General features: G+C 36.3%; 3 protein-coding genes across 4 annotated transcripts; all 3 read right to left on the reverse strand.

The window, feature by feature from the left end:
• Positions 1-2661: 2661 nt before the first annotated feature.
• On the reverse strand, positions 2662-13492 carry LOC134820395 (transmembrane protein 33-like). Of its 2 annotated transcripts, XM_063830765.1 has the most exons (8): positions 13478-13484; positions 12970-13057; positions 12591-12773; positions 12257-12427; positions 11761-11896; positions 11383-11467; positions 11150-11238; positions 9492-9619 (listed from the first exon to the last, which is right to left on the reverse strand). In XM_063830765.1, the coding sequence occupies exons 2-8, from the start codon at positions 13045-13047 to the stop codon at positions 9561-9563; spliced, it is 801 nt and encodes a 266-aa protein (XP_063686835.1). In that variant the 5' UTR covers positions 13048-13057; positions 13478-13484; the 3' UTR covers positions 9492-9560. The 2 variants fall into 2 exon arrangements, 1 of the variants encoding a protein (XP_063686835.1); XR_010160885.1 differs by lacking the exons at positions 9492-9619; positions 11150-11238; positions 11383-11467; ... (2 more) ...; positions 12591-12773; positions 12970-13057 and adding exons at positions 2662-2996; positions 3114-3252 and having other exon boundaries at positions 13478-13492.
• LOC134820631 (actin-related protein 2/3 complex subunit 5-like) lies at positions 5920-8296 on the reverse strand. Its single transcript, XM_063831132.1, has 4 exons — positions 8185-8296; positions 7472-7585; positions 7032-7205; positions 5920-6654 (listed from the first exon to the last, which is right to left on the reverse strand). The coding sequence occupies exons 1-4, from the start codon at positions 8290-8292 to the stop codon at positions 6592-6594; spliced, it is 459 nt and encodes a 152-aa protein (XP_063687202.1). The 5' UTR covers positions 8293-8296; the 3' UTR covers positions 5920-6591.
• Positions 13463-18723, reverse strand: LOC134820394 (telomere zinc finger-associated protein-like). The gene is made up of 5 exons (XM_063830764.1): positions 18598-18723; positions 18076-18493; positions 17389-17844; positions 16537-16578; positions 13463-16281 (listed from the first exon to the last, which is right to left on the reverse strand). The coding sequence occupies exons 1-5, from the start codon at positions 18709-18711 to the stop codon at positions 15626-15628; spliced, it is 1686 nt and encodes a 561-aa protein (XP_063686834.1). The 5' UTR covers positions 18712-18723; the 3' UTR covers positions 13463-15625.
• Between the last annotated feature and the right edge of the window lie 1531 nt (positions 18724-20254).

The raw sequence follows: 20254 nt of genomic DNA on the forward strand, positions 1-20254 counted from the left end.
AGAGACTTCCTGTATTTATATTTTCATATTGTGTGTAAATATTGTGTGAAGTATTATGACTCATTTAATTAATTTTAGTTTTAAAAGCTTACGATGTTAATTGAAATCAAGATATCAACTTTTACAGGCAAAATTCATATGATTGTCGTTTTAAGGATGAAGGAATGTGTTTAGAGCTCTGAATCTGTGCTACTCTAATATAAATGGTAGGAAAAGGTTAACTTTAGTTGAAGTCTCATGTCTCTACGACCTTTAGTTCTGGCGCCACCAATCACGCAGCGGAGGCGGAGACGCGAGATCCGGTGCGCCTAAACCAAGCGCCGTGGAGACTTGAGACTTTGACTAAAGTTAACCTTTTTCTACCATTACTATTAGACCCCAAACTGTTGGAGCACTAAAAGCACTCCTTCATGCCTAAATTAATGATATGAAGATTTTTACCTGTTAAAAATTGATGAAAAAAATGGGCGTGGCATGTGGGGGTGTTTCCGGTTGGAGTTGAAGCTTCAAAATTTTTTTGGTAGTTATTTGGCCTAAGGAACAACAGATAAGCCTATCGCCGTAATTATTGGATAATATTTTTGTTTTATGAACCGGGCTATTGTCGAGTTGTCGTCTGTCGAGTGTCGACCACCACGAAACAAAAAGTTGTCTACAAATACAATGCAATGAGACATGGATTAAAATATCATTTTTACTTTGCGCTATCGAAACGATGAAAACATGTACACTGTCACTAATTATATGTGTCTCATATATACTTATACTTATACTTATAGGCACTGGCAATTCAAAAATTATTATAAAATATTACTAAAAACATTTGCTCGGAGAAAATTCGACCTTACATTGTGTATTACTACTACTACTAGTACTACTAGTACTACTGCCACTGGGACACATTTTAATTTTACTGAGCGCGGCTCAGCCTGTAATTCCGCTGCAGCTTTATGACATGATCATGAACACTGTCAGTGTCACTATCAGCCTGGGGTTCCCAGGTAAATTTTAATTAGATGTTGCTGATTAGTTTGTTAGTCATAAGTGGCAAATATTATTAATGAGGGGACACGTTCCTATTTTAACTCAACTAAGCGAATTGAATTAATGTACAATTCATCTTGCTGGGCTGCCCCTAAATCAGTGTTGGAAAAACTAGATATTGCTCACAGACGTCATCTGCGATCAATTTTGAATTACAAATACCCTCACATCATTTATCCAACAAGAATTTGTATAAACGCTGCAATAGCGAACCATTTGCATTGTCAGCTAAAGTGGCTCTTAGTCGGTGGAGGATGCTGATCGGACATGTACTGCGTGGGCCTACAGATGGTCCAGCCTATTCGTCGCTTGTTTTTGCTGTTAACACCTTACAGCTTCAAGGGCGGCGTGGAAGACCGCAGTCAAACCTTTTCTCACTGATTTTACAAGACCTTAGTGTTCGAAAATTATCGTTAAATAATTTATGTGATTTGAACTATTTAACGTTAATCGCTCAGAATAGAGTTAAATGGAGAAGTATGCAAATTGCATAACTTTTGTTTTGAGAAAGATTAGGGGACAGAAATGTTTACTTTGTTTACTATCTGTTTTTTAGAGCTTTTGTTTATATATATATAAGCGAAACATTGTACATACAAACTTTTTTAGATTGTGCTAATTATTTATATCATTTTGTACTTGTAGCTACGTAATCAATTTTTGGCAACTCTAAGGTTACGTTATCGGACCTTATTTGAACGGACATGAATTGAACGCTGGAGGCCCTAGTGTTCATTTTAATGTCCGTCCAAATTAAAGTCCGTTGAATTTTATTCAAAAATTATTCCACCGCGAACTTACTAACAGTAACAGTAACTAGGATATGACAACTTTTTAATTCCAGTTAATTAAAATTTCTATCATCGGACTAAGCTAGTATAGCATTGAATAAATGAAAATTGAAAAACAAGTTGTTGTAAAATTTATCTTATCGGACCTTATTTGAACTGACATTATAATAAATTGAACGCTGGAGGCCCTATCGTTTTTTATCCAACTCGTAGCTGTAATGAACGATATCAATTGCTCTACCGGAGATACTAGAATGCCTGTAGTACAACTTGAGCTTTGCCTTTATCTCTTGCCCCCCACTTGGCAAAGGCTACCTTCGGTGGTTCATGTCAACGACGATACCTTTTACCATACCAACCATCTCGATGATATGAGTTTCTCTTTGTAAGACTAGACTAGACTGGCCCCCACGTGCGAGTAAAGCCAGGAGCTGCACAAAGATTTGACGCAGTCATTTTGAGTCAAAAGAATAATTTTAAACAGCATGTTATGAATTAAATCATGATACATATTTTGTGCCGGGTACAATGGTGTGACCGACTTTTGATTCTTCAGCAGTAGAAAAATGACGCAAAGTTAATGTCAGGACAATGATACAACTTTGGTGCAGTCATTTGTCACGCGATGCCGTATCCCATTGAATTGTAAAGGTGATCTTGCCCTAAACAACGCCAGTATGTCCATTATGATAGTGCGTGCAAGCTGAAAAGTGTATTGATCGACTATAAAATCTAAAGTTGCTCTATAATTACTACAGGTACTACAATCGGCTCTTTTGAGGTGCCCAACAGCCTTGATTCTAGGTCGTAAACAGAAAAGGCTGTATTTGTAAAACAATAAATTAGTTATTTATACAACAGTATAAGCGTTTCATATTTAAATACCAGCTAAGGTTGAGTTGAGGTTTCTGGAGCAATAATATTAACCCTTGAAAAGAATTGCACATCAAAGAACTCATCACTAATTTGATCATTGTGATTGATTAAAGGTGGCCAGTTCGCTTTAGCGTTGTGTAATTAAAGCCTATTAAATATAATATATCAGTTTATTGCTGCATTTTCTCCTGCAGTCTATTAGTTATGAAGTATTGAGTATCGATGAATCTTTCAGCACAGTTCTTGAAGCAGTGTTCAGTCTTTTTGTCGAACGATGATGAAAATCTGAAATAAGGTAGCCAGTTTCAGCTATAAGCTTTTATCCGAAAAGAATTGATCTTGAACAAACTCCACACTAAGAATTAAAACTCGATTAACACAACTAGATCTTAATTTATTTACTTATCGCCAGTGGTACACTTTTCAAAACACAGTGTTCCAATCCTCAGGATCCCCTCGGCTTGTTCTTTCCTCTGCATAGCGTACACTTGGATCTGTTGCATCTGCTGCTGTTGCTCTGGTGACATTTCCATGATGCTTTCTACAGGAAATTCAAGTTTAAATGATTTGCCCGGCTTGTGATGGGGATATAACACGTTGGTGGCAACATTTATTGGAAATAAAACAGTGTTCATGGTAATTGTGGGAACCGTTCAATAATCGGAAGACATCAGATATAAATGAGGTAATTATCAATAAGTTAAATGGCCAATGATAACAAAGACAGGTTGATAATGAGTAATTTATCGTGTATTCTATTTCACTCCAATTAAGATCATTGAAGATTTCAGTTAAACAATACTACGAATGCGCGCGTTAAACACGCGTGCAATTTAATTCCGCTAAATGCTGACAGCTTTTTTATTCAACTTTTTATAAATTTATGAAGAAAATGTGCTAGTATTAAAAGGTCCAAATTGATAAATTTTCTCCTTTTCTCAATTATTGCATCCCTATGCAATAATAAAACTAAAGAACTATGGTTTCCGAAATCAATCTCTGTGCATGTAATATAAATAAGGAAACAACTATGCTTCCTGAAGTACGCAAACCCCTTTATTTATAGAACTTGAAACTATATCCAATTAAATACTATTCTAGCCTTTTAAAAATCTATTAATACAGACCCACACGTGACCAAGTGTGAGAAAGCTGCCCTATCTACGGAAAGGTAAATTCTAATGGTCTTTGCTCGGAATATAAAGATCGTGCTTACTGAAGCTACTTTTGAGTCGTTTAAAGTTAGTTTGTCCAAGTTTCTTGCTTTGATACCGGACAACCCTCCGATTTCCGGTTATAGTTGCAGCTGGTCCAATTCCCTGGTAGACTACTCGCCATCGAGGAGGTCAGATATCTGATGACCCCTCCTGCTACGAGGATGAACTATACCAAAATAACCAAATATGCGGTTTAAACAGCGCAAAACATGCCGTGTTCATGGCCCTTCTTTGAATTTTGAGGTCCTAGAATTTCCCTTGTAGACTTCAAAATTAGGAAGTGAATACTCAAGCAGTAACAATAGATACCCTTTTATCACCAAAATGGGCAATTAAGGATTATCCCTATAATAGTATGATTAAGCCGCTGCATCATGCAAAACATTATTCATTTAGATATTTAAATTCTGAGAAGTAAGCTTTAATACAATATCATAAAAGGAATTCACAAGAAAAGTTGAATATATCGTATAAAGTAAAATTTAAGCTTTCAATAAACCAAACCCTCATTCATCATAATATGTTAAATCAATCAATGAGAATTGAGAACTTACATTGCAGACAATTTCACATAAACTGGTATCGCGTTAGGTGATACGTAAAATATAACACAAGAAAGTCCTTCAATAGATTATAAACGAATACAACATATTTAGAACAGCGTATAGATTCCTCGTGGGGCATTCCCAACAATATCAGCGCTTTGCTCCAAAGCGGTGCAGAACTCATCTGAAAATAGATACATCACTTCATCGATATAAGATGAAAACTACACTCAACATTTACTACGGTCAACGATAAAACATACATAACCACGTATCCACATGTACGCACATTGAGTTAGATTCATGTATATTGTATAATATGTATATTATAGTGGCTGTTCAATTGCAGCAACAGCTGAACGAGCATTACTTTCCTGACAAAGTCTACAAAAACTTCAAATCCTGGACCAGCTCAGCCTCAACCAATAGAAATTTGTCCAGATAAGGTGTTCAATGTACATATTATATTGTAGTAGTAAAAAATCCGGATTAGAATATTATTTATGAGTTGCATAGTTGAAATGTTTTCTTGGGTAAATTTCTATTGATCCCGTTTGATGCGACAAGGAAAAGGCTCTTATCAGGAAAGATCTGAAGTTTAGTGTTTCACTTACCTTTCTAAATAGATAACTTTGGGAGTGCATGTAAGAGAGTAGCGCTATCTGTACGCACAAATACGGGTACATCAATCCAACCTGGACAAAATAGAAAACTTTTAATAATGTGTTAAGTTACAAAGTTGATAACAAGGATAACTTAAACCTCAACAACTTCATTTCAAAGCTCCGGATATACATTACATACAGTATTAAATCCAATATACATACGTCTTGATCGAGGTAGTGGAAGTGTTGTAGTGCTAAAAGAGTGAGCGCCAGAGCGACAAATAGCGCTATCCTTAAACCACTGTTAGCGGGTTCTATCACAACATAATCTCCAGTTTCACCACCTCCCAGTAGTTTTGATAACTCTGACCAATGGTTAATGTGAGTGGGTAAGAAAAAAAAGCAAAATAGGACGGAGATATTATTGGAATTAATATATTTTTTAAAAGACTAAGATCTGTAGATTTATTGAGAAATTGAGAAATAGATTGATAAAAGTGCGTGCTGAAACCTACTATCTTCATCTTCATCACTGTCATGTAAGCGGTGCTGGTTGTACTCTCCCTTAACTTTACTCATCCTGTCGTTCTTGTTGTCGAGTATGCGCTGCTTGCGCGCTGCTCGCTGCGCTTCTCTTACTTCTGATGGAGTGCTCATCGTGGTATGATAGGTATTCTGTAACTTTACTGCTGGCTTTTTTACATCCTTCAAATTGAAGTTTATTAGGATAATTTAGTGTTAAATTGATGAGTTCATATTTTATGGTTGTGGTGACTGCAACTGCTTACTGCTTACACAATTAGGGGTATCATGAGTTTTGGAAAATAAGTATGATCCCAAATTTATTTCGAATTTTACATGTGGAACGGGATCAAGAAAACATCCAATATTCTGTCAAAACAATTAATATTCTTAATTCACAAAATCACAGTACATCATTTCAAGAATTGATAGAATTTTGTCATGATAATAATCCCGATATTTTACCACAAATAACAGGTAGTTACGACAAAGAATGCGAAGGGGAATTTATCGCTATTTCACGTGAGATCATTACGATCTAACTTATCAAAATATAACAAAAAAGATTAAAAGCCTAACATAACACGAAATAAGCAACACTTTTGATCAAATGGCGACTAATAATAATATAACTCGTCCAAATTGCAACCTTATCGAACGAAACGCAAGAGAAAGTGAAGATAGGAAATGCTAATTACGATAAATTGTCATGTTCAATATCTACATATGGAGCCAATCTTTGAATGCATGTGATTTGGATATAATACAACATAAGATTAAATGTCAGCACACTAAAAAGTGGCATCAAATTAGCGCTGTAAGACCCTCGAAGCGTATTTTCCAATGAATATACAAAAAAAACTATTGAATTGCATATAAAAACACTGAACAGCTGTAATTCAAAATAAAGTATCGTAGAAAGAGTTTATTAACGAATTGTTGCAACAGTGGTCCACTGTGTGTTGCGTATTTTACTTCTGTTGGAAGTGATTTATATTCCCTTGCGGTCCACCATAACACGGATAACACAGCCTACACCTCCTTTCTTTACTGCCTGAAAAAAATACCTTTCGTCAGAAACCAAATTAAATTTCAGCTATTTTTATAAATTTTTCTTCAGTAAGGAAATTTTCTTAGGTTGGTTGGAGCTATGGAATTCAACCTCAAGTGATGGAATTTGAAACTTCGATAAAATACAAACACGGTCATAAAGTTTGGACTTTGGTGATCAGTAGCAAACATATCAGTAGCAAACATATCAGTACTTCAGTAGCAAACATACCAGTAGCAAACATATCAGTAGCAAACATATCAGTAGCAAACATATCAGTAGCAAACATATCAGTAGCAAACATATCAGTAGTAAACATATCAGTAGCAAACATATCAGTAGCAAACATGTCAGTAGAAAACACATAATCATGAACACACCTTCTCATGCCAGAGTAGGAGGGCAGCAGCTTTATCAGGACTATTAGAGAACCCTTTGTACAGGTACTTCATCAACACATCCACATCAGCATCAGACAGCTCCCCTACTGCTGCATCTATTTCCGGGGTACGGAACGCTTTTAGTACTGACAGTACTGTCTCGTAGTTTTGCTCCTGCAATATTATTAACTTTAATAACATTAATTATTAACTTAAAGTTATTGTGTGTTATTCGTGTTACACTTACATTCGAGAGAAACATCACTGTCATGAGAACAGTGTATTGATTCTGAAGAAGAGAAAGTTGTGAAATATCCCCGATGATCGTATTTTCGATCCGCTTCAACATTTGATTATTATATTATGTGGAATGTAAAGTGACATGTGGAATATTATATAATGGAATGTAAAATAATTACTAAATACGAATGATGTCTTACCTTTACAGAGGGGTCCTGGTGGCCAATAGGGGGGTTTTGTAGAGCTAGTTTCAGTGCATCCTTGTTTTTAGTCAGATTCAGCAACTTCTTAACTTCTGCTGCCCTCTCTGTCACCTACAGATGTATTAAGTTTAACACGTGGTGAAAATAAATGTATCAATTATAAAGATTACAACACATTAATCGAATCAAAACATGAATCTACTAACATAATCTAAGAAATGATTCCATCACGATCTTTAAATCTTAAAATATTGAGTGGCAGTGTAGCTTACCTCTTGAAAATATCAAGTGGCAGTGTAGCTTACCTCTTGTGTAGCTTACCTCTTGTGTAGCTTACCTCTTGTGTAGCTTACCTCTTGTGTAGCTTACCTCTTGTGCAGCTTACCTCTTGTGTAGCTTACCTCTTGTGTAGCTTACCTCTTGTGTAGCTTACCTCTTGTGTAGCTTACCTCTTGTGTAGCTTACCTCTAGTCTTGTGTAGCTTACCTCTTGTGTAGCTTACCTCTTGTGTAGCTTACCTCTTGTGTAGCTTACCTCTTGTGTAGCTTATCTCTTATGTAGCTTACCTCTTGTGTAGCTTACCTCTTGTGTAGCTTACCTCTTGTGTAGCTTACCTCTTGTGTAGCTTACCTCTTGTGCAGCTTACCTCTTGTGTAGCTTAACTCTTGTGTCGCTTACCTCTTGTGTAGCTTACCTCTTGTGTAGCTTACCTCTTGAGACCCGGAGATATTTTCGCGGGTATCGTCCTCGTAGTTATCCTCATCGTACGCGTCTACGTCAACCGTACGGAACTGGGTACTGTTAGTTGCTTTGGACATTTTCTATATAGGGGAGTAATGTCACGTGGCCTGGGGAGTAATGTCACGTGTAATGAGGCGTAATGTCACGTGTAATGTCACGTGTAATGGGTGTAATGTCACGTGGAGGCGTTGTAATGTTAGGAATTTGTACTATGTAGATAGTTTAACACGTGGTTTAGAGTAAGATACCGTTAAAAACTCTCATTTTAAGTAACAGTTAAATTGAACGACTATTATTCCTTGTTGATCCATTCGCTAATCTTGAGATCATGGTACAGTTATATACGCAATCTAGTACATAAGCTGCTGTTACAATTGAATAGATTTAAAATTATTATTATTTGTTATGTCACACTTTTTGGTATAATTTATTATGTATCAATATTAGAGTGGCATACAAATTAAACTTTAAAGCATTACTTTTTATAATTATATTTACTCCCGTAGATAAATAACACAATTATTACGGGCATTATGATGGTGACAATAGTAATGAGGCAAACTTCAACAAACCAGAAATAAAGAAACGATTTGAACGATAAACTTGAATTTAAACTTGAATTTAAACGATAAACCTAAACTTTAAGCACAGCGAGCACAATTAGCGAAAAAAGATATTTTAAAACAAAAAGCCCAACATACAATAGCTAAAGGAAACGACACTTGTTTTAAAGGATTAACAATGAAGTAAGAATAAGCCAGCAATTCTCACCATACAACTTTAAGTGAAATATTATAATATATCTACTTGTAGTTTGATAGACATTTTTTGATATACATTATACATGTCGCAATGATAATTTTTTACATTATAATGTAATGTACATGATTTTTCACAAAAATTTCAAAACTTTTAAACATTATTTTAGGCTTCTTATGACCGTTTTACTAACACACAAATAACTTATTAGCTCCAAAATGTCAGTATCAACAGCTACAGTAAGTAACACATATAATATATGTGGGAGATTAAATAACTGATTGATAATTTAAATCAAATAAAAATTCAAGAATAAAGCATAATATGATAAGTCATCGCTCTTCCCATCCCATGTGAGTCTTCCCTAGGGCCTAGTAGTAGCTAGACTCAGAACAAGAGAGTTCATCACACGTGACACGTGACATGTTGATCACACGTGACATGTTGATCACACGTGACATGTTGATCACACGTGACATGTTGATCACACGTGACATGTTCGTCACACGTGACAGGTTCGTCACACGTGACATGTTGATCACGTGCGCGTGACAAAGTGATTCTCACGAACATGTTATCTAACATTTCAACTGGCTTGAGCTTGTTCGTATGTCATGGGCGAGAGCTTCTCTATCAATCCCATCACTGAAAGGAAATTAATCTTGTTAAAGCAAACTGTACTTACTTCTAATTTTTATTAATCGTAATTTTTATTAGCATTATTATGTTGTGAATTATGCAAGTATGTAAGCCTCGTAATTTACACAGCTGAAATTGTGTAAATTACAGTGCCAATAACCAACACTAACACACCGCACTCATTACACATTACACAGTAGTACAAGATCTTACACCGGGAATAAAAACCACCACACTCCGTGCTCTCAATTTCGACCAAAATCAAATGCAAAACTTTATACGGCCACAGTGACTGCTTCCAATATAATCAGATAGCTTGAGTGTGAAGAGCGGACAAGACGGACATGTTGAACAATGTACATTCACTATTCAGTACATTTGTACACTGTTCTAGATCAGTACACAAGCTACAATATCTAGCTACTAGTTCAACACGCACACATACAAGTCAGATGTATATTAAACTACTCCTAATCTACCTGTAATATCTACACGTCGTGTAAATTGTACTTTGTTAGATTAAAATATACTCACTCAGATCGAGTGCACATTCAATGTTCAATGTACAATGTACACGACAAATTCACATATTTTAGATAATACAATGATTATGTGCACAACTTGGTCGTACACGGATTTCAAACTTAACAAATATTTGGACTGTTCTAAACGAATTAGTCGATTACAATTAGAATTTAGACTGGACATAATGAAGCTGACTTACCCTAAATTACTTGTAGTTGTAGTAGTAGTAGTAGTGACTTACCCTTAGTAACGACAGTTACCCTTAGTAACGACAGTTACCCTTAGTAACGACACTTACCCTTAGTAACGAGACTTACCCTTAGTAACGAGACTTACCCTTAGTAACGACACTTACCCTTAGTAACGACACTTACCCTTAGTAACGACACTTACCCTTAGTAACGACACTTACCCTTAGTAACGACACTTACCCTTAGTAACGACACTTACCCTTAGTAACGACACTTACCATACCCTTAGTAACGACACTTACCCTTAGTAACGACACTTACCCTTAGTAACGAGACTTACCCTTAGTAACGACACTTACCCTTAGTAACGACACTTACCATACCCTTAGTAACGACACTTACCCTTAGTAACGACACTTACCCTTAGTAACGACACTTACCCTTAGTAACGACACTTACCCTTAGTAACGACACTTACCCTTAGTAACGACACTTACCCTTAGTAACGACACTTACCCTTAGTAACGACACTTACCCTTAGTAACGACACTTACCCTTAGTAACGACACTTACCCTTAGTAACGACACTTACCCTTAGTAACGACACTTACCCTTAGTAACGACACTTACCCTTAGTAACGACACTTACCCTTAGAAACGACACTTACCCTTAGTAACTACACTTACCCTTAGTAACGACACTTACCCTTAGTAACGACACTTACCCTTAGTAACGACACTTACCCTTAGTAACGACACTTACCCTTAGTAACTACACTTACCCTTAGAAACGACACTTACCCTTAGTAACTACACTTACCCTTAGTAATGACAGTTCTGATGATCCCGGGACAGGCAGGCTTGTATAGCAGCTGATTTATCGCCATCTTCAGCTCAGTGAACGCATTTCTGTTGGAAACATGAGAATGTTTAAACTTACTATTAAAGATGAAGGCAAAAATGCTTCCAAATAAGTTAAACTATTTCTGGGACTGCCTGAAGACTATCTTATCACCCAATTAGTTTTACTGACAAATTCAAAGTACAGATTACCTGACATAAGGGTTACGTCTGCTCATGTACCGTAACATAAGGAACTGGTAGTAAACTAGCGGGGTTAGGATGGATCCACATTGACCTGGGGACGGGTTAATGACGGGTAAATGACGGGTTTATAACTGGTTAATGACGGGTTTATAGCAACTGAGTGTCCTGTCTTACGCGTACGTGTGGTCACAAAATATGATCATTTCTAAAGACTTGATTTGGCAGTTATCAATTGAAAACGATCTAACGTGAAATCTATCAATATCAACGTGTGCGACCTAAAAGTCGTAATGGAAATTAACTGGTACATGACTTCTGAAATATTTGTTTCAATGAAACTTACCAGTAAATATAACTTATAATCAGTAAATACCAGTAACTTACCAGTAAATAGTTGTATAATGACGACTGGCATGACAAATATTTCGGCTGAAGCAACGACCCTGAGCAACTGCTGCTGATTTTCTTTAACTTTGTTCAGCTGTCTTTTCAGTATGTCCCACGTGGGGTTGTGACACTCCTGTGACAGTGTTACAGTTGGTAAGTTAAAAATGTTACAGTGGTAGAATTATTTCACAACAACTTCTATAACAGAAGCATGCATATAAATTATAAAAGTCCATTATCTTTATATTTCAACATTAAGTCTCGCTTGAATGACTTAAATGTACATCTTTGTTGGGTATATTTTAATGTCGAAGCGTTATTTATTATATAAGTATTGCATATATATATATAATATGTATTCTTCAAATCGAAAATGGTAGTGTGAATGACATTATACGATCTTTTTTATGATTCCTCCATAAATCCCGTGCACTGACAAATTAAAGAATAATTATCAAAATCTCCCCTAAACTAATAAGAACTTAGAAAATACCTGTAACATAGCAAGTAAGAAAGCAGTGGCTTGAAGCAAGCAGTACAAAGTAGGTATAACACCGATCACAGTTGTTGTCTTGTGCGCGTAGAAGTTACACGCAAACAGCATGTAGTGCGCGCTATCTTCCAGTACCACGCTTATCATGTACTGCTTTGTGAACTGCACTGGCTGGAGGAAAACAGTGTTTAATTTAAAATATCGCTAATTAAAATTAATTAGAACTGAGTTCAAGATCGAGGGAATCAAATACATAATTGGTTTTTATCATTGATTTTAATGAACTACCAGAGGTATTTGAAACATTTGATAGTATTACATCTGGCAAACTTACCCCCAGCCGCTGACTAAGCCTGATTACTGAAGCCAAACCAAACGCAAACATTAGACGTTGGAAGCAAGCGTACGCGAGCACAGGGTTGAAGAACGATGCAATAGCGAAGGTAAACCCGTTTATCGCAGCAAACGATCTTGCTAAGAACATGATACTGGCTTTCCCGTCCCTCATCATGTGGTTCTGAAAATAATATTTAATATTAAAAACTTGATATAAATTATAATGCTACTATACTTTTATGCAGCAAATGTTTTAAATATTCCTCATAATTATATGTCATGCTGACCTTAGATATTATTACCACAGTTCTGCAACACTATTACAATAAATATTTATTATTGTATTTACAAATACAATAAATTATTACAATAGATACCTTGATGACAGAGAAATCATTTCCTCCTGAAGCGGGCTGCTCGGTTTCCGTTTGTGTTGTTGTCTGTTCGCCCGACATAATACTATTACTATATAATTACATAATACTATTACATAATATATATAATTACATAATACTATTACATATTACATATTACATATTACATAATATATATATACATATTAAATATTACTATATTAAACATTACATAATATATATATTGCATAATACTATGTACTGGATACATTGGGACGTTATAAATTATTCACCAGTTACGCCGTTACGGTATTTGAACTATGCGGTAAATATATTCATCTAAATGAGGATTTAAAAGCCTTGATAGTTAAACTATCAGTTGAATTGTAATATTATATAATATTTTTTAAAGCATTATATATAATATTTAACTTGAATAGTTTAAAAGTTTAAATTATTTTGAAATGTTTCCTATAATCTCGTTTATAAATGTCTTGTTGGATTAAGTAAAACCATTTTTAAAGAAGTATACTTCAAATTATTTGTTGTTGAAAACTATTTAATACAGTAATAAAGATGATTAAAATATAACAAACACATCATGCATGAACCATGATATTATAAGTTTTAAGGGGTATCATACCGATTTGATTATGGAAGTTATCACACAAATCGGTAAATTGATAGAACTTGCAAACAAAATTTCTGAAACATTTTTACCATGTTTACATATTTTCAAAACCGTGCAAAATGTATAAAGTTTTTAATAGAATTTTAATATAAGTTTAACCTATTGCTATCGGTAAATTGATCCAAGAAGTAAGAATTCAAAACAATTTTATGAAATGCTAGTAAAGATGCAACACACCATAATACGATAAACATCTATAGACAGTCTTGAAATTTAAATTTTATAGTATAAAATAAACTATACATAAATACACGGCCACAAATTTCCCTTTTAAAGGTTATGTACCAACGGCAGTGCAAAATAATGATCCTAAAATATCTACAACCTATTTTCAGGCGAAAACAAAGAAATTTTTTTACAAATTGCTACAATATTGATCAAAATAAAACCCAGATAAATTGACTCAGTTTTAAAAGTCAAGACTCTCGTAAAAAAAACTTAATAAGGTACACGTTCACAGACTAAAACACAAACTCACTCTCTTTTCACATAAATAATCCAGGGTTAGCTCTAGACTTCCTGGTACTTTTAACAGCAACGACTGCTTTAGTAGCTGGTAGCTTCCCTCCTCTAGATATAATACCAGACTCACACACAGCCTGGGACAAAGGGTCTGGGAGTTTTGATCCGGCAGCCACCACCAGGTTTCTGTCATCTAGTTTGAGGTGATCTGACGTCTTGCGGTTAGCACCACACACCAAAGTAGAGTGATTGTGGAAATTGTTAATCACAAACTTGGTGGCATTGTTCGTGATCGATATTGTAGCTTGTGGTGGTAACGTGGGCTGCAGGAAATCTACAAAATCTGACTTGCTGAAGCCGGAAATGACATTTGAGGAGAAGCTGTTCATTGAGTTGCTGGTCGGAGCAGATAAGTGATTATCAAACACACAGGCGGGGGGTCGAATGTAAGATTCTACATCACTTGATAACGATTGAGCCACAGAATTAAGAGTGTCAGCTCGACTGCCATGCAGGAGCGCATTATTGCTCTGCAACTGCAATAGTTGGGGTGCTTTGAATAACTCTCTTCTACTTGCATGACTTGCTTCTATCTGTTTCTGAACTTGCTGCACTTCAGGGCCCTTATCACGATGTATTTCCACCTGGTGTATTTCACGCATGTGCATAACGAGATAGTCAATGTTTGGTGAATAGTAAGGGCACATTGTGCAGCATATTGACCCATCCGCCATGTGACACGACCTGTGCAGGTTCAACTGATCTTGATCTTTGAAATCGTAGCTGCATATTTCACAAACGCTCGGTGCTGCCGATGGTGTTGATTCCTCAAGTTGGTTTGCATCCATTTCAACACCGTGCATTAGCATCATGTGACCCTTCATTTCACCCATACTAGGCATGGTGACCTTGCACATTCCACATAGTATACTACCATCTTCCTTGTGCTTGTTCTTGTGGTTTTCTAGTTTTGATGCAGTGGGAAAATTGTACTTACAAATGTCACAAGGAAAAACGTTCTTCTTTTTGCTTGGAGAAGCATCCAATCTCTCTCCATGAATGATCAAGCAATGTTGGACTAAATCGGACATTTTCATTGAAATATGCGGACATTTTGTACACTTTACACTACCATCAAGTCTGTGCTGCTGAAAATGAGTCTCTAAAGCAGTCCTGGAAGATAGCTCATAGTTGCAAGTAGAGCAAGTGAATTTCTGTCGATACGTTCTCACAGGTTTGAGTTTTGCATCAATCACAAACCCATGAAGGGTGACTGTATGGTCTTTCAATTTCTCCATACTTTTGCAAACAAGCCCACAAAATTGACAAATGATGGCTCCATCAGAGGTATGATACGACTTGTGTGCTTCCAGTGATGGGCTATTAGCAAATTGGTAGTTGCAAATTTCACATGTAGACAAAGATGATCTCGATCTCCGGGCTATCCGAGTCTGCATCTGCACTCCATGAACTGTAAATGAGTGTACTTTGTATTCCTCAACGTCTTTCATGACCTGAGGACACACCTCACAGAGCAAAGCCGTCTTCTCTGTGCAACTGGAGATGTTTTGTTAAATCTGTGTCCGTTGAAAACTCCCAAGAACAATCCTTGCACACAAACTTATGACATTTTCGCACATGAGACCGGAGGCCTTCTTTTAATTTTGCTCTAAAATCACAGAATTCACATGGTTCAAAGTGGCCAGGAGCGTGACGAGAGAGATTGTGTTGTCGCAAGTTTTCTCTTGTTTTTGCTGAATAGTCACAAAGTTCACATTTGTGAGGGCGCTCTGTAGAGTGAATATTTATCACGTGACGTGTTATGTGAAACTTGCGATATGACTTGTAAGTGCAGCCAGGATACTCACATACAAATGGCTTTTCGCCCGTATGTAATCGCATATGCCTATTTATATACCACATTGATGTTGCTTTAGCTCCACATAGTTCACAGGAAAATTTTTTCTCTTTGACCCGTCTTTTCCGTGGAACTGAAGGCTTTTTGGGTTTAGGTTCACCAGTTTTCTTTGCCTCCCTTTTCTTCCTTGCCATTTTTTCGCCATGCTTTCTCTTTCTGTGCCGAGTTAAGTAATATTTCTCAGAAGTTGTATAATGACAGCCAGGGTGGGGACAACAAAGGAGCTCCTCTGGGTTACTGTTTATCACTTTCTCACTGTCAGGCACTGAAATGATGAAATTATCAGACCCACTAGTTTGTTGTGTTCACCTCGTTTTCTCAATAACCGTGTAAAAAGAAGTGTGTGAAGTGTGTCATGTTCTACCTTTTAATTACAATTAAGATTCTTAAGATTTCATGAAAAAAAACTATGCAAGCCTGTAAAAATCTGGATAAATTTAACTGTCAACATCCACATCCCTTTAATTTGTTCAAGGTAGGATCTGATTTTCAATTAACGACTCAAACATAAGGAGTTAACCTGCATCCTCAGTTTCTTCAGGTTCGCTTAAGTTATCTGGCACTGAAATAAAGCGTTTATAAGGCTGTCAATAGAGCAAAATTATTTATCAATTACATATCATACATGTACGATATTGACGGTAAGCTTATTATAAACTTTCAGGATATGTTCTAGGGACCATTTAGAAGATTTGATCGAGCCAAAATTTTGAGATAGGCCTTTAAAAATTTTTTATTCAATTTTGAAAATCTTGGACCTCGTTTTTTTACGATTTTTTCAGGTCCAAGATTTTCAAAATTGAATTAAAAATGTTTAAAGGCCTATCTCAAAATTTTGGCTCGATCAAATCTTCTAAATGGTCCCTAGAACATATCCTGAAGGTTTCAGGGTGATTGCTCAAAAAATGTAGGAGAAGATAGATTTTTAGACTCGATTTTCAGAATTTGCGATTGAAAATTGCTCGCGCAATACAATTACACATAAGTATAAGCGCTGACCTTAGACCGGCGATAATTTCGGCTAGGAACAATATTTTTCCATGGGACCAAAAGCAGCTGGTAGACATCATTCCCTTCTACCAGAAACAACTATAAAGTCAATTTCGAGAGAATTTTGATGAGGACCCCCCCCCCCCCCCCCCCCCCCCCCCCCCCCCCCCCCCCGGCCCCCTTAAAGCAAAGACTTATATATTATATGTTTATTGTCAAGAAATCTAGCTTGAATTCGTCCCCCAGCCCCTAATCAGAAAATCCGGATGAAGGTCACATGACCAGGTTCAACAAGCTTTCTGATCAGTTGTTGAGGATCGTCCTATAGGTAAATATTTCTGATAAGCTATAATTAATTTTGGGCAGTATTTATTAAATTTACCCCAGTCAGCATCTTTTTCGTCAGTTCCATTAGTTTGTTCTTCATCAGTGTCAGTTAAAAGGCTCTCAACAATCTCAACATCTCTCTCAATAGTATCTCCATCACTGACCATCGTGGGACGATAAATCTTCTTCTTCCCTTTGTTGCTTGTGAGATTTTTTCTTTTTGATGCTGTTTTAGAAGCTTTAGTCTTAGGGGTTTTGACAGATTTGGTTGACTCTGGCGAATCGACAAGGGAATGTCCATGGTCACTTGAAACGTGTTTATCCAAAAAGTATTTAGATGATGTTGAAAAATTACAGTCGTTTTCAATGCACTTAAAAGAGTTCTTTATGCCATGCTTAGAGGATAGGTGAGAACTCAGCCTCCAAATAGATATACAGGTGAAATTGCAATGTTTGCATTTGTTAGGAAATAACTCTTTCCGTGAATACTTTCTCGTGCCTCCAGCCGAAACTGAAATTATCTATGTTATCTAGAGATCGTCAAGATTCCAAGAAGTCAAAAGATTATACAAAATAGCATCAAGTATGATAATGTAATCTGTATTATACACAACAGAGATACCTTATCAACTCAACTTTTTCTGGACCAAGCTTAAGTATTTATTCTGTACCAAAGATTATATTTTCTTAATCGAGAAAATATAATCTTCCATTTAAATATAATATCTTATATCTATATTACCTCTTGATGAACCATTCACCCCATTAGTTCCATGAGGTGAATAATCATTGTCATTAGAATTATCATTGTACTCTTCATAGGAGGAAGAGGAGGATGGGTTAGCCATGACTTCCCCAATATTTCTGATAGCTTGAAGCTGTTCTCGAATGTAACCAGATTGACTAGTCTCAAACACCAAAGCTTTCATACTTTCCAATTCTTGAGTTAGTTTTGCAATTTGGTCTGCTTTTGCTTTGAACTGCTTCTCGATCAAAGATCCTCTCCTCTTTTGACTAATAGAAATACTTCTTTGAGAAACTTTCTTTCTTATAGCTTCTTTTACACGAGTCTTTGATGCTAACTGTGAAGCTGGTTTCCTTTTAGTAGCCTTTTGGACTAAATCCATGACAACTTTGTCAATAAACTTCCCTCTTTGAACCTGGAATTGGAGAAAGGTGTAAGAAAACCACAACTTCTTTCAAAATGATTCTCCAGCGACAGAAATTATTTAAATATTCATTAAAATAATTTATAAATTCTCACATGTGCAGGAGGCTTGATCTTTCGTGTTGCTGTAGGACGAGCACATTGGCAAGTTTTACAAAGGAAGTCACGGTTGCAATTTTTGACAGAACAGGAGTTGCATAACCATTCCATTGACTAGCTGCTGTAAACAATTTTATAGGTATCAAACATTGCATGAGGACCCTCTGATATAAAGAAGATATGGAAACGTAATCATTTTTAACACATGAATAATACAAATGGCATTATCCTAAAAATTTTCCACACTGCCTCATGGAAGAGGAGACAATGAATCAATGTATTGCCTTAAGTGGTCTTCCAACTAGGATGATTCTTAGACTGCTTTGATCTCAGCTAGACAGAAATATTGAACATGTCCTCACTCCCAAGCTCAAGGATTATCAGTCCCACAAACATGACGAAACATTTCAAAGTTGAACTTTTTCATTCCACATTCCATCATTTTACCGGGGTAAGCACAGCACAGGGCTCTAATGCTCTATCTTATAGTGATCATGACCACAGCCCCTATGAAGATGAAGAAGAATGGATATTTGTGATTGAGGCAGTGGCGTAAATTGGCCCCCATGCCACGAACGTGGGGGCATCACAAATTATGAGCAGGAGGGCGGCACTTAGGTACAATACGCCACTGGATTGATGGCCCTGAAAGAAGATCTAGTATCTTGTGAGGGTACTTTCTTACCTGGTGCCTGGCCCCAGGCTATTATATTCATGTTCATAATTAGAGATTAGGTACTTTCCATCTACATGCATCGAACATAACAAGAAACATTTTAGACCAACCTAATAATCAGTGGCGTAACGAAGGGCCACCCCGCTGTGCAGGGGGGCACCGTCGTAAGGGGGTGCCAAATCGTTGTTTGAATGTGCCGGACAATTTCGAAAAACTTAACTAAAGTACTAGCAAAACTGCGCGTTTTGCTCTAGAAATACACTTTTTTAGAGATTTTACCGGTGTATCCTCTAAAATCACCTAATCTGTTTAATTTTAGGGAGGGGTGCCAAAAGGGGAGGGCCGAGGGGGGGGGCGCCAACAGGGGGGGGGGCGCCAACAGGCAAGGTTACGCCACTGCTAATAATAACCTATAATAGCGGCAATGTTGCTGTTATATACGGGCACAAAGAAGCACTTCTAGCAATTGTGTCCTTTACCCTCCTACATAATTTGAACATTTTTGTGGCTAACTCATTGAACAACATCTGAATTAAAATGTGTCTAGTATTAAAAGATTCAGTAAGAAATTTTTTTTTTTCATGTACGCTGTACACTGTAGTTAGTAAATCAAATCAAACTTTTTCGATCAGCCGCGCGCTGAACCAGTGTTGCACTAGGTAAAAATTGTGTATATTTTGTTCATTTTTGAGTGTAAATTAATTTATTAATTTATCACAAATTATTATATTATAATATAACCACTTATGTGAAATGGTTATTTTGACTTTAAATATTTGAACTAAATATGAATTGATTGTGAGTATAAAATAAATTTGTTTTACTACTGAATTTTTTATATAAAAAGTATTCAAACAATATACACATAATATTATAGAATGACCCTATATAAAATAATATAAAAGAAAATCACATCAATATAAAATGAAAATCACCCTTGGCCTTGTGGCTCCAAGTTCAAATCTAGACTATATATTG

The sequence above is a fragment of the Bolinopsis microptera genome, chromosome 9 (genome assembly GCF_026151205.1).
Source record: "Bolinopsis microptera isolate Bmic1 chromosome 9, MBARI_Bmic_1.0, whole genome shotgun sequence".
In the NCBI taxonomy this organism is placed as follows: domain Eukaryota; kingdom Metazoa; phylum Ctenophora; class Tentaculata; order Lobata; family Bolinopsidae; genus Bolinopsis; species Bolinopsis microptera.

What these genes read in the sequence shown, in the direction of transcription:
- LOC134820395 (XM_063830765.1), bottom strand. Translation starts at nt 13,047, where the DNA reads ATGTCGGGCGAACAGACAACAACACAAACGGAAACCGAGCAGCCCGCT. An exon ending in GGCTTAGTCAGCGGCTGGGG is followed by an intron (nt 12,428 to 12,590) that starts GTAAGTTTGCCA and finishes GTTTTCCTCCAG; the next exon opens with CCAGTGCAGTTCACAAAGCA. An exon ending in CATTATACAACTATTTACTG is followed by an intron (nt 11,468 to 11,760) that starts GTAAGTTACTGG and finishes ACCCGTCCCCAG; the next exon opens with GTCAATGTGGATCCATCCTA.
- LOC134820631 (XM_063831132.1), bottom strand. Translation starts at nt 8,292, where the DNA reads ATGTCCAAAGCAACTAACAGTACCCAGTTCCGTACGGTTGACGTAGAC. An exon ending in ACCAGGACCCCTCTGTAAAG is followed by an intron (nt 7,206 to 7,471) that starts GTAAGACATCAT and finishes ATAATATTGCAG; the next exon opens with GAGCAAAACTACGAGACAGT. An exon ending in TCCTACTCTGGCATGAGAAG is followed by an intron (nt 6,655 to 7,031) that starts GTGTGTTCATGA and finishes TATTTTTTTCAG; the next exon opens with GCAGTAAAGAAAGGAGGTGT.
- LOC134820394 (XM_063830764.1), bottom strand. Translation starts at nt 18,711, where the DNA reads ATGGAATGGTTATGCAACTCCTGTTCTGTCAAAAATTGCAACCGTGAC. An exon ending in CGAAAAAGATGCTGACTGGG is followed by an intron (nt 16,579 to 17,388) that starts GTAAATTTAATA and finishes GCTTTATTTCAG; the next exon opens with TGCCAGATAACTTAAGCGAA. An exon ending in TGAAGAAACTGAGGATGCAG is followed by an intron (nt 16,282 to 16,536) that starts GTTAACTCCTTA and finishes TCATCATTTCAG; the next exon opens with TGCCTGACAGTGAGAAAGTG.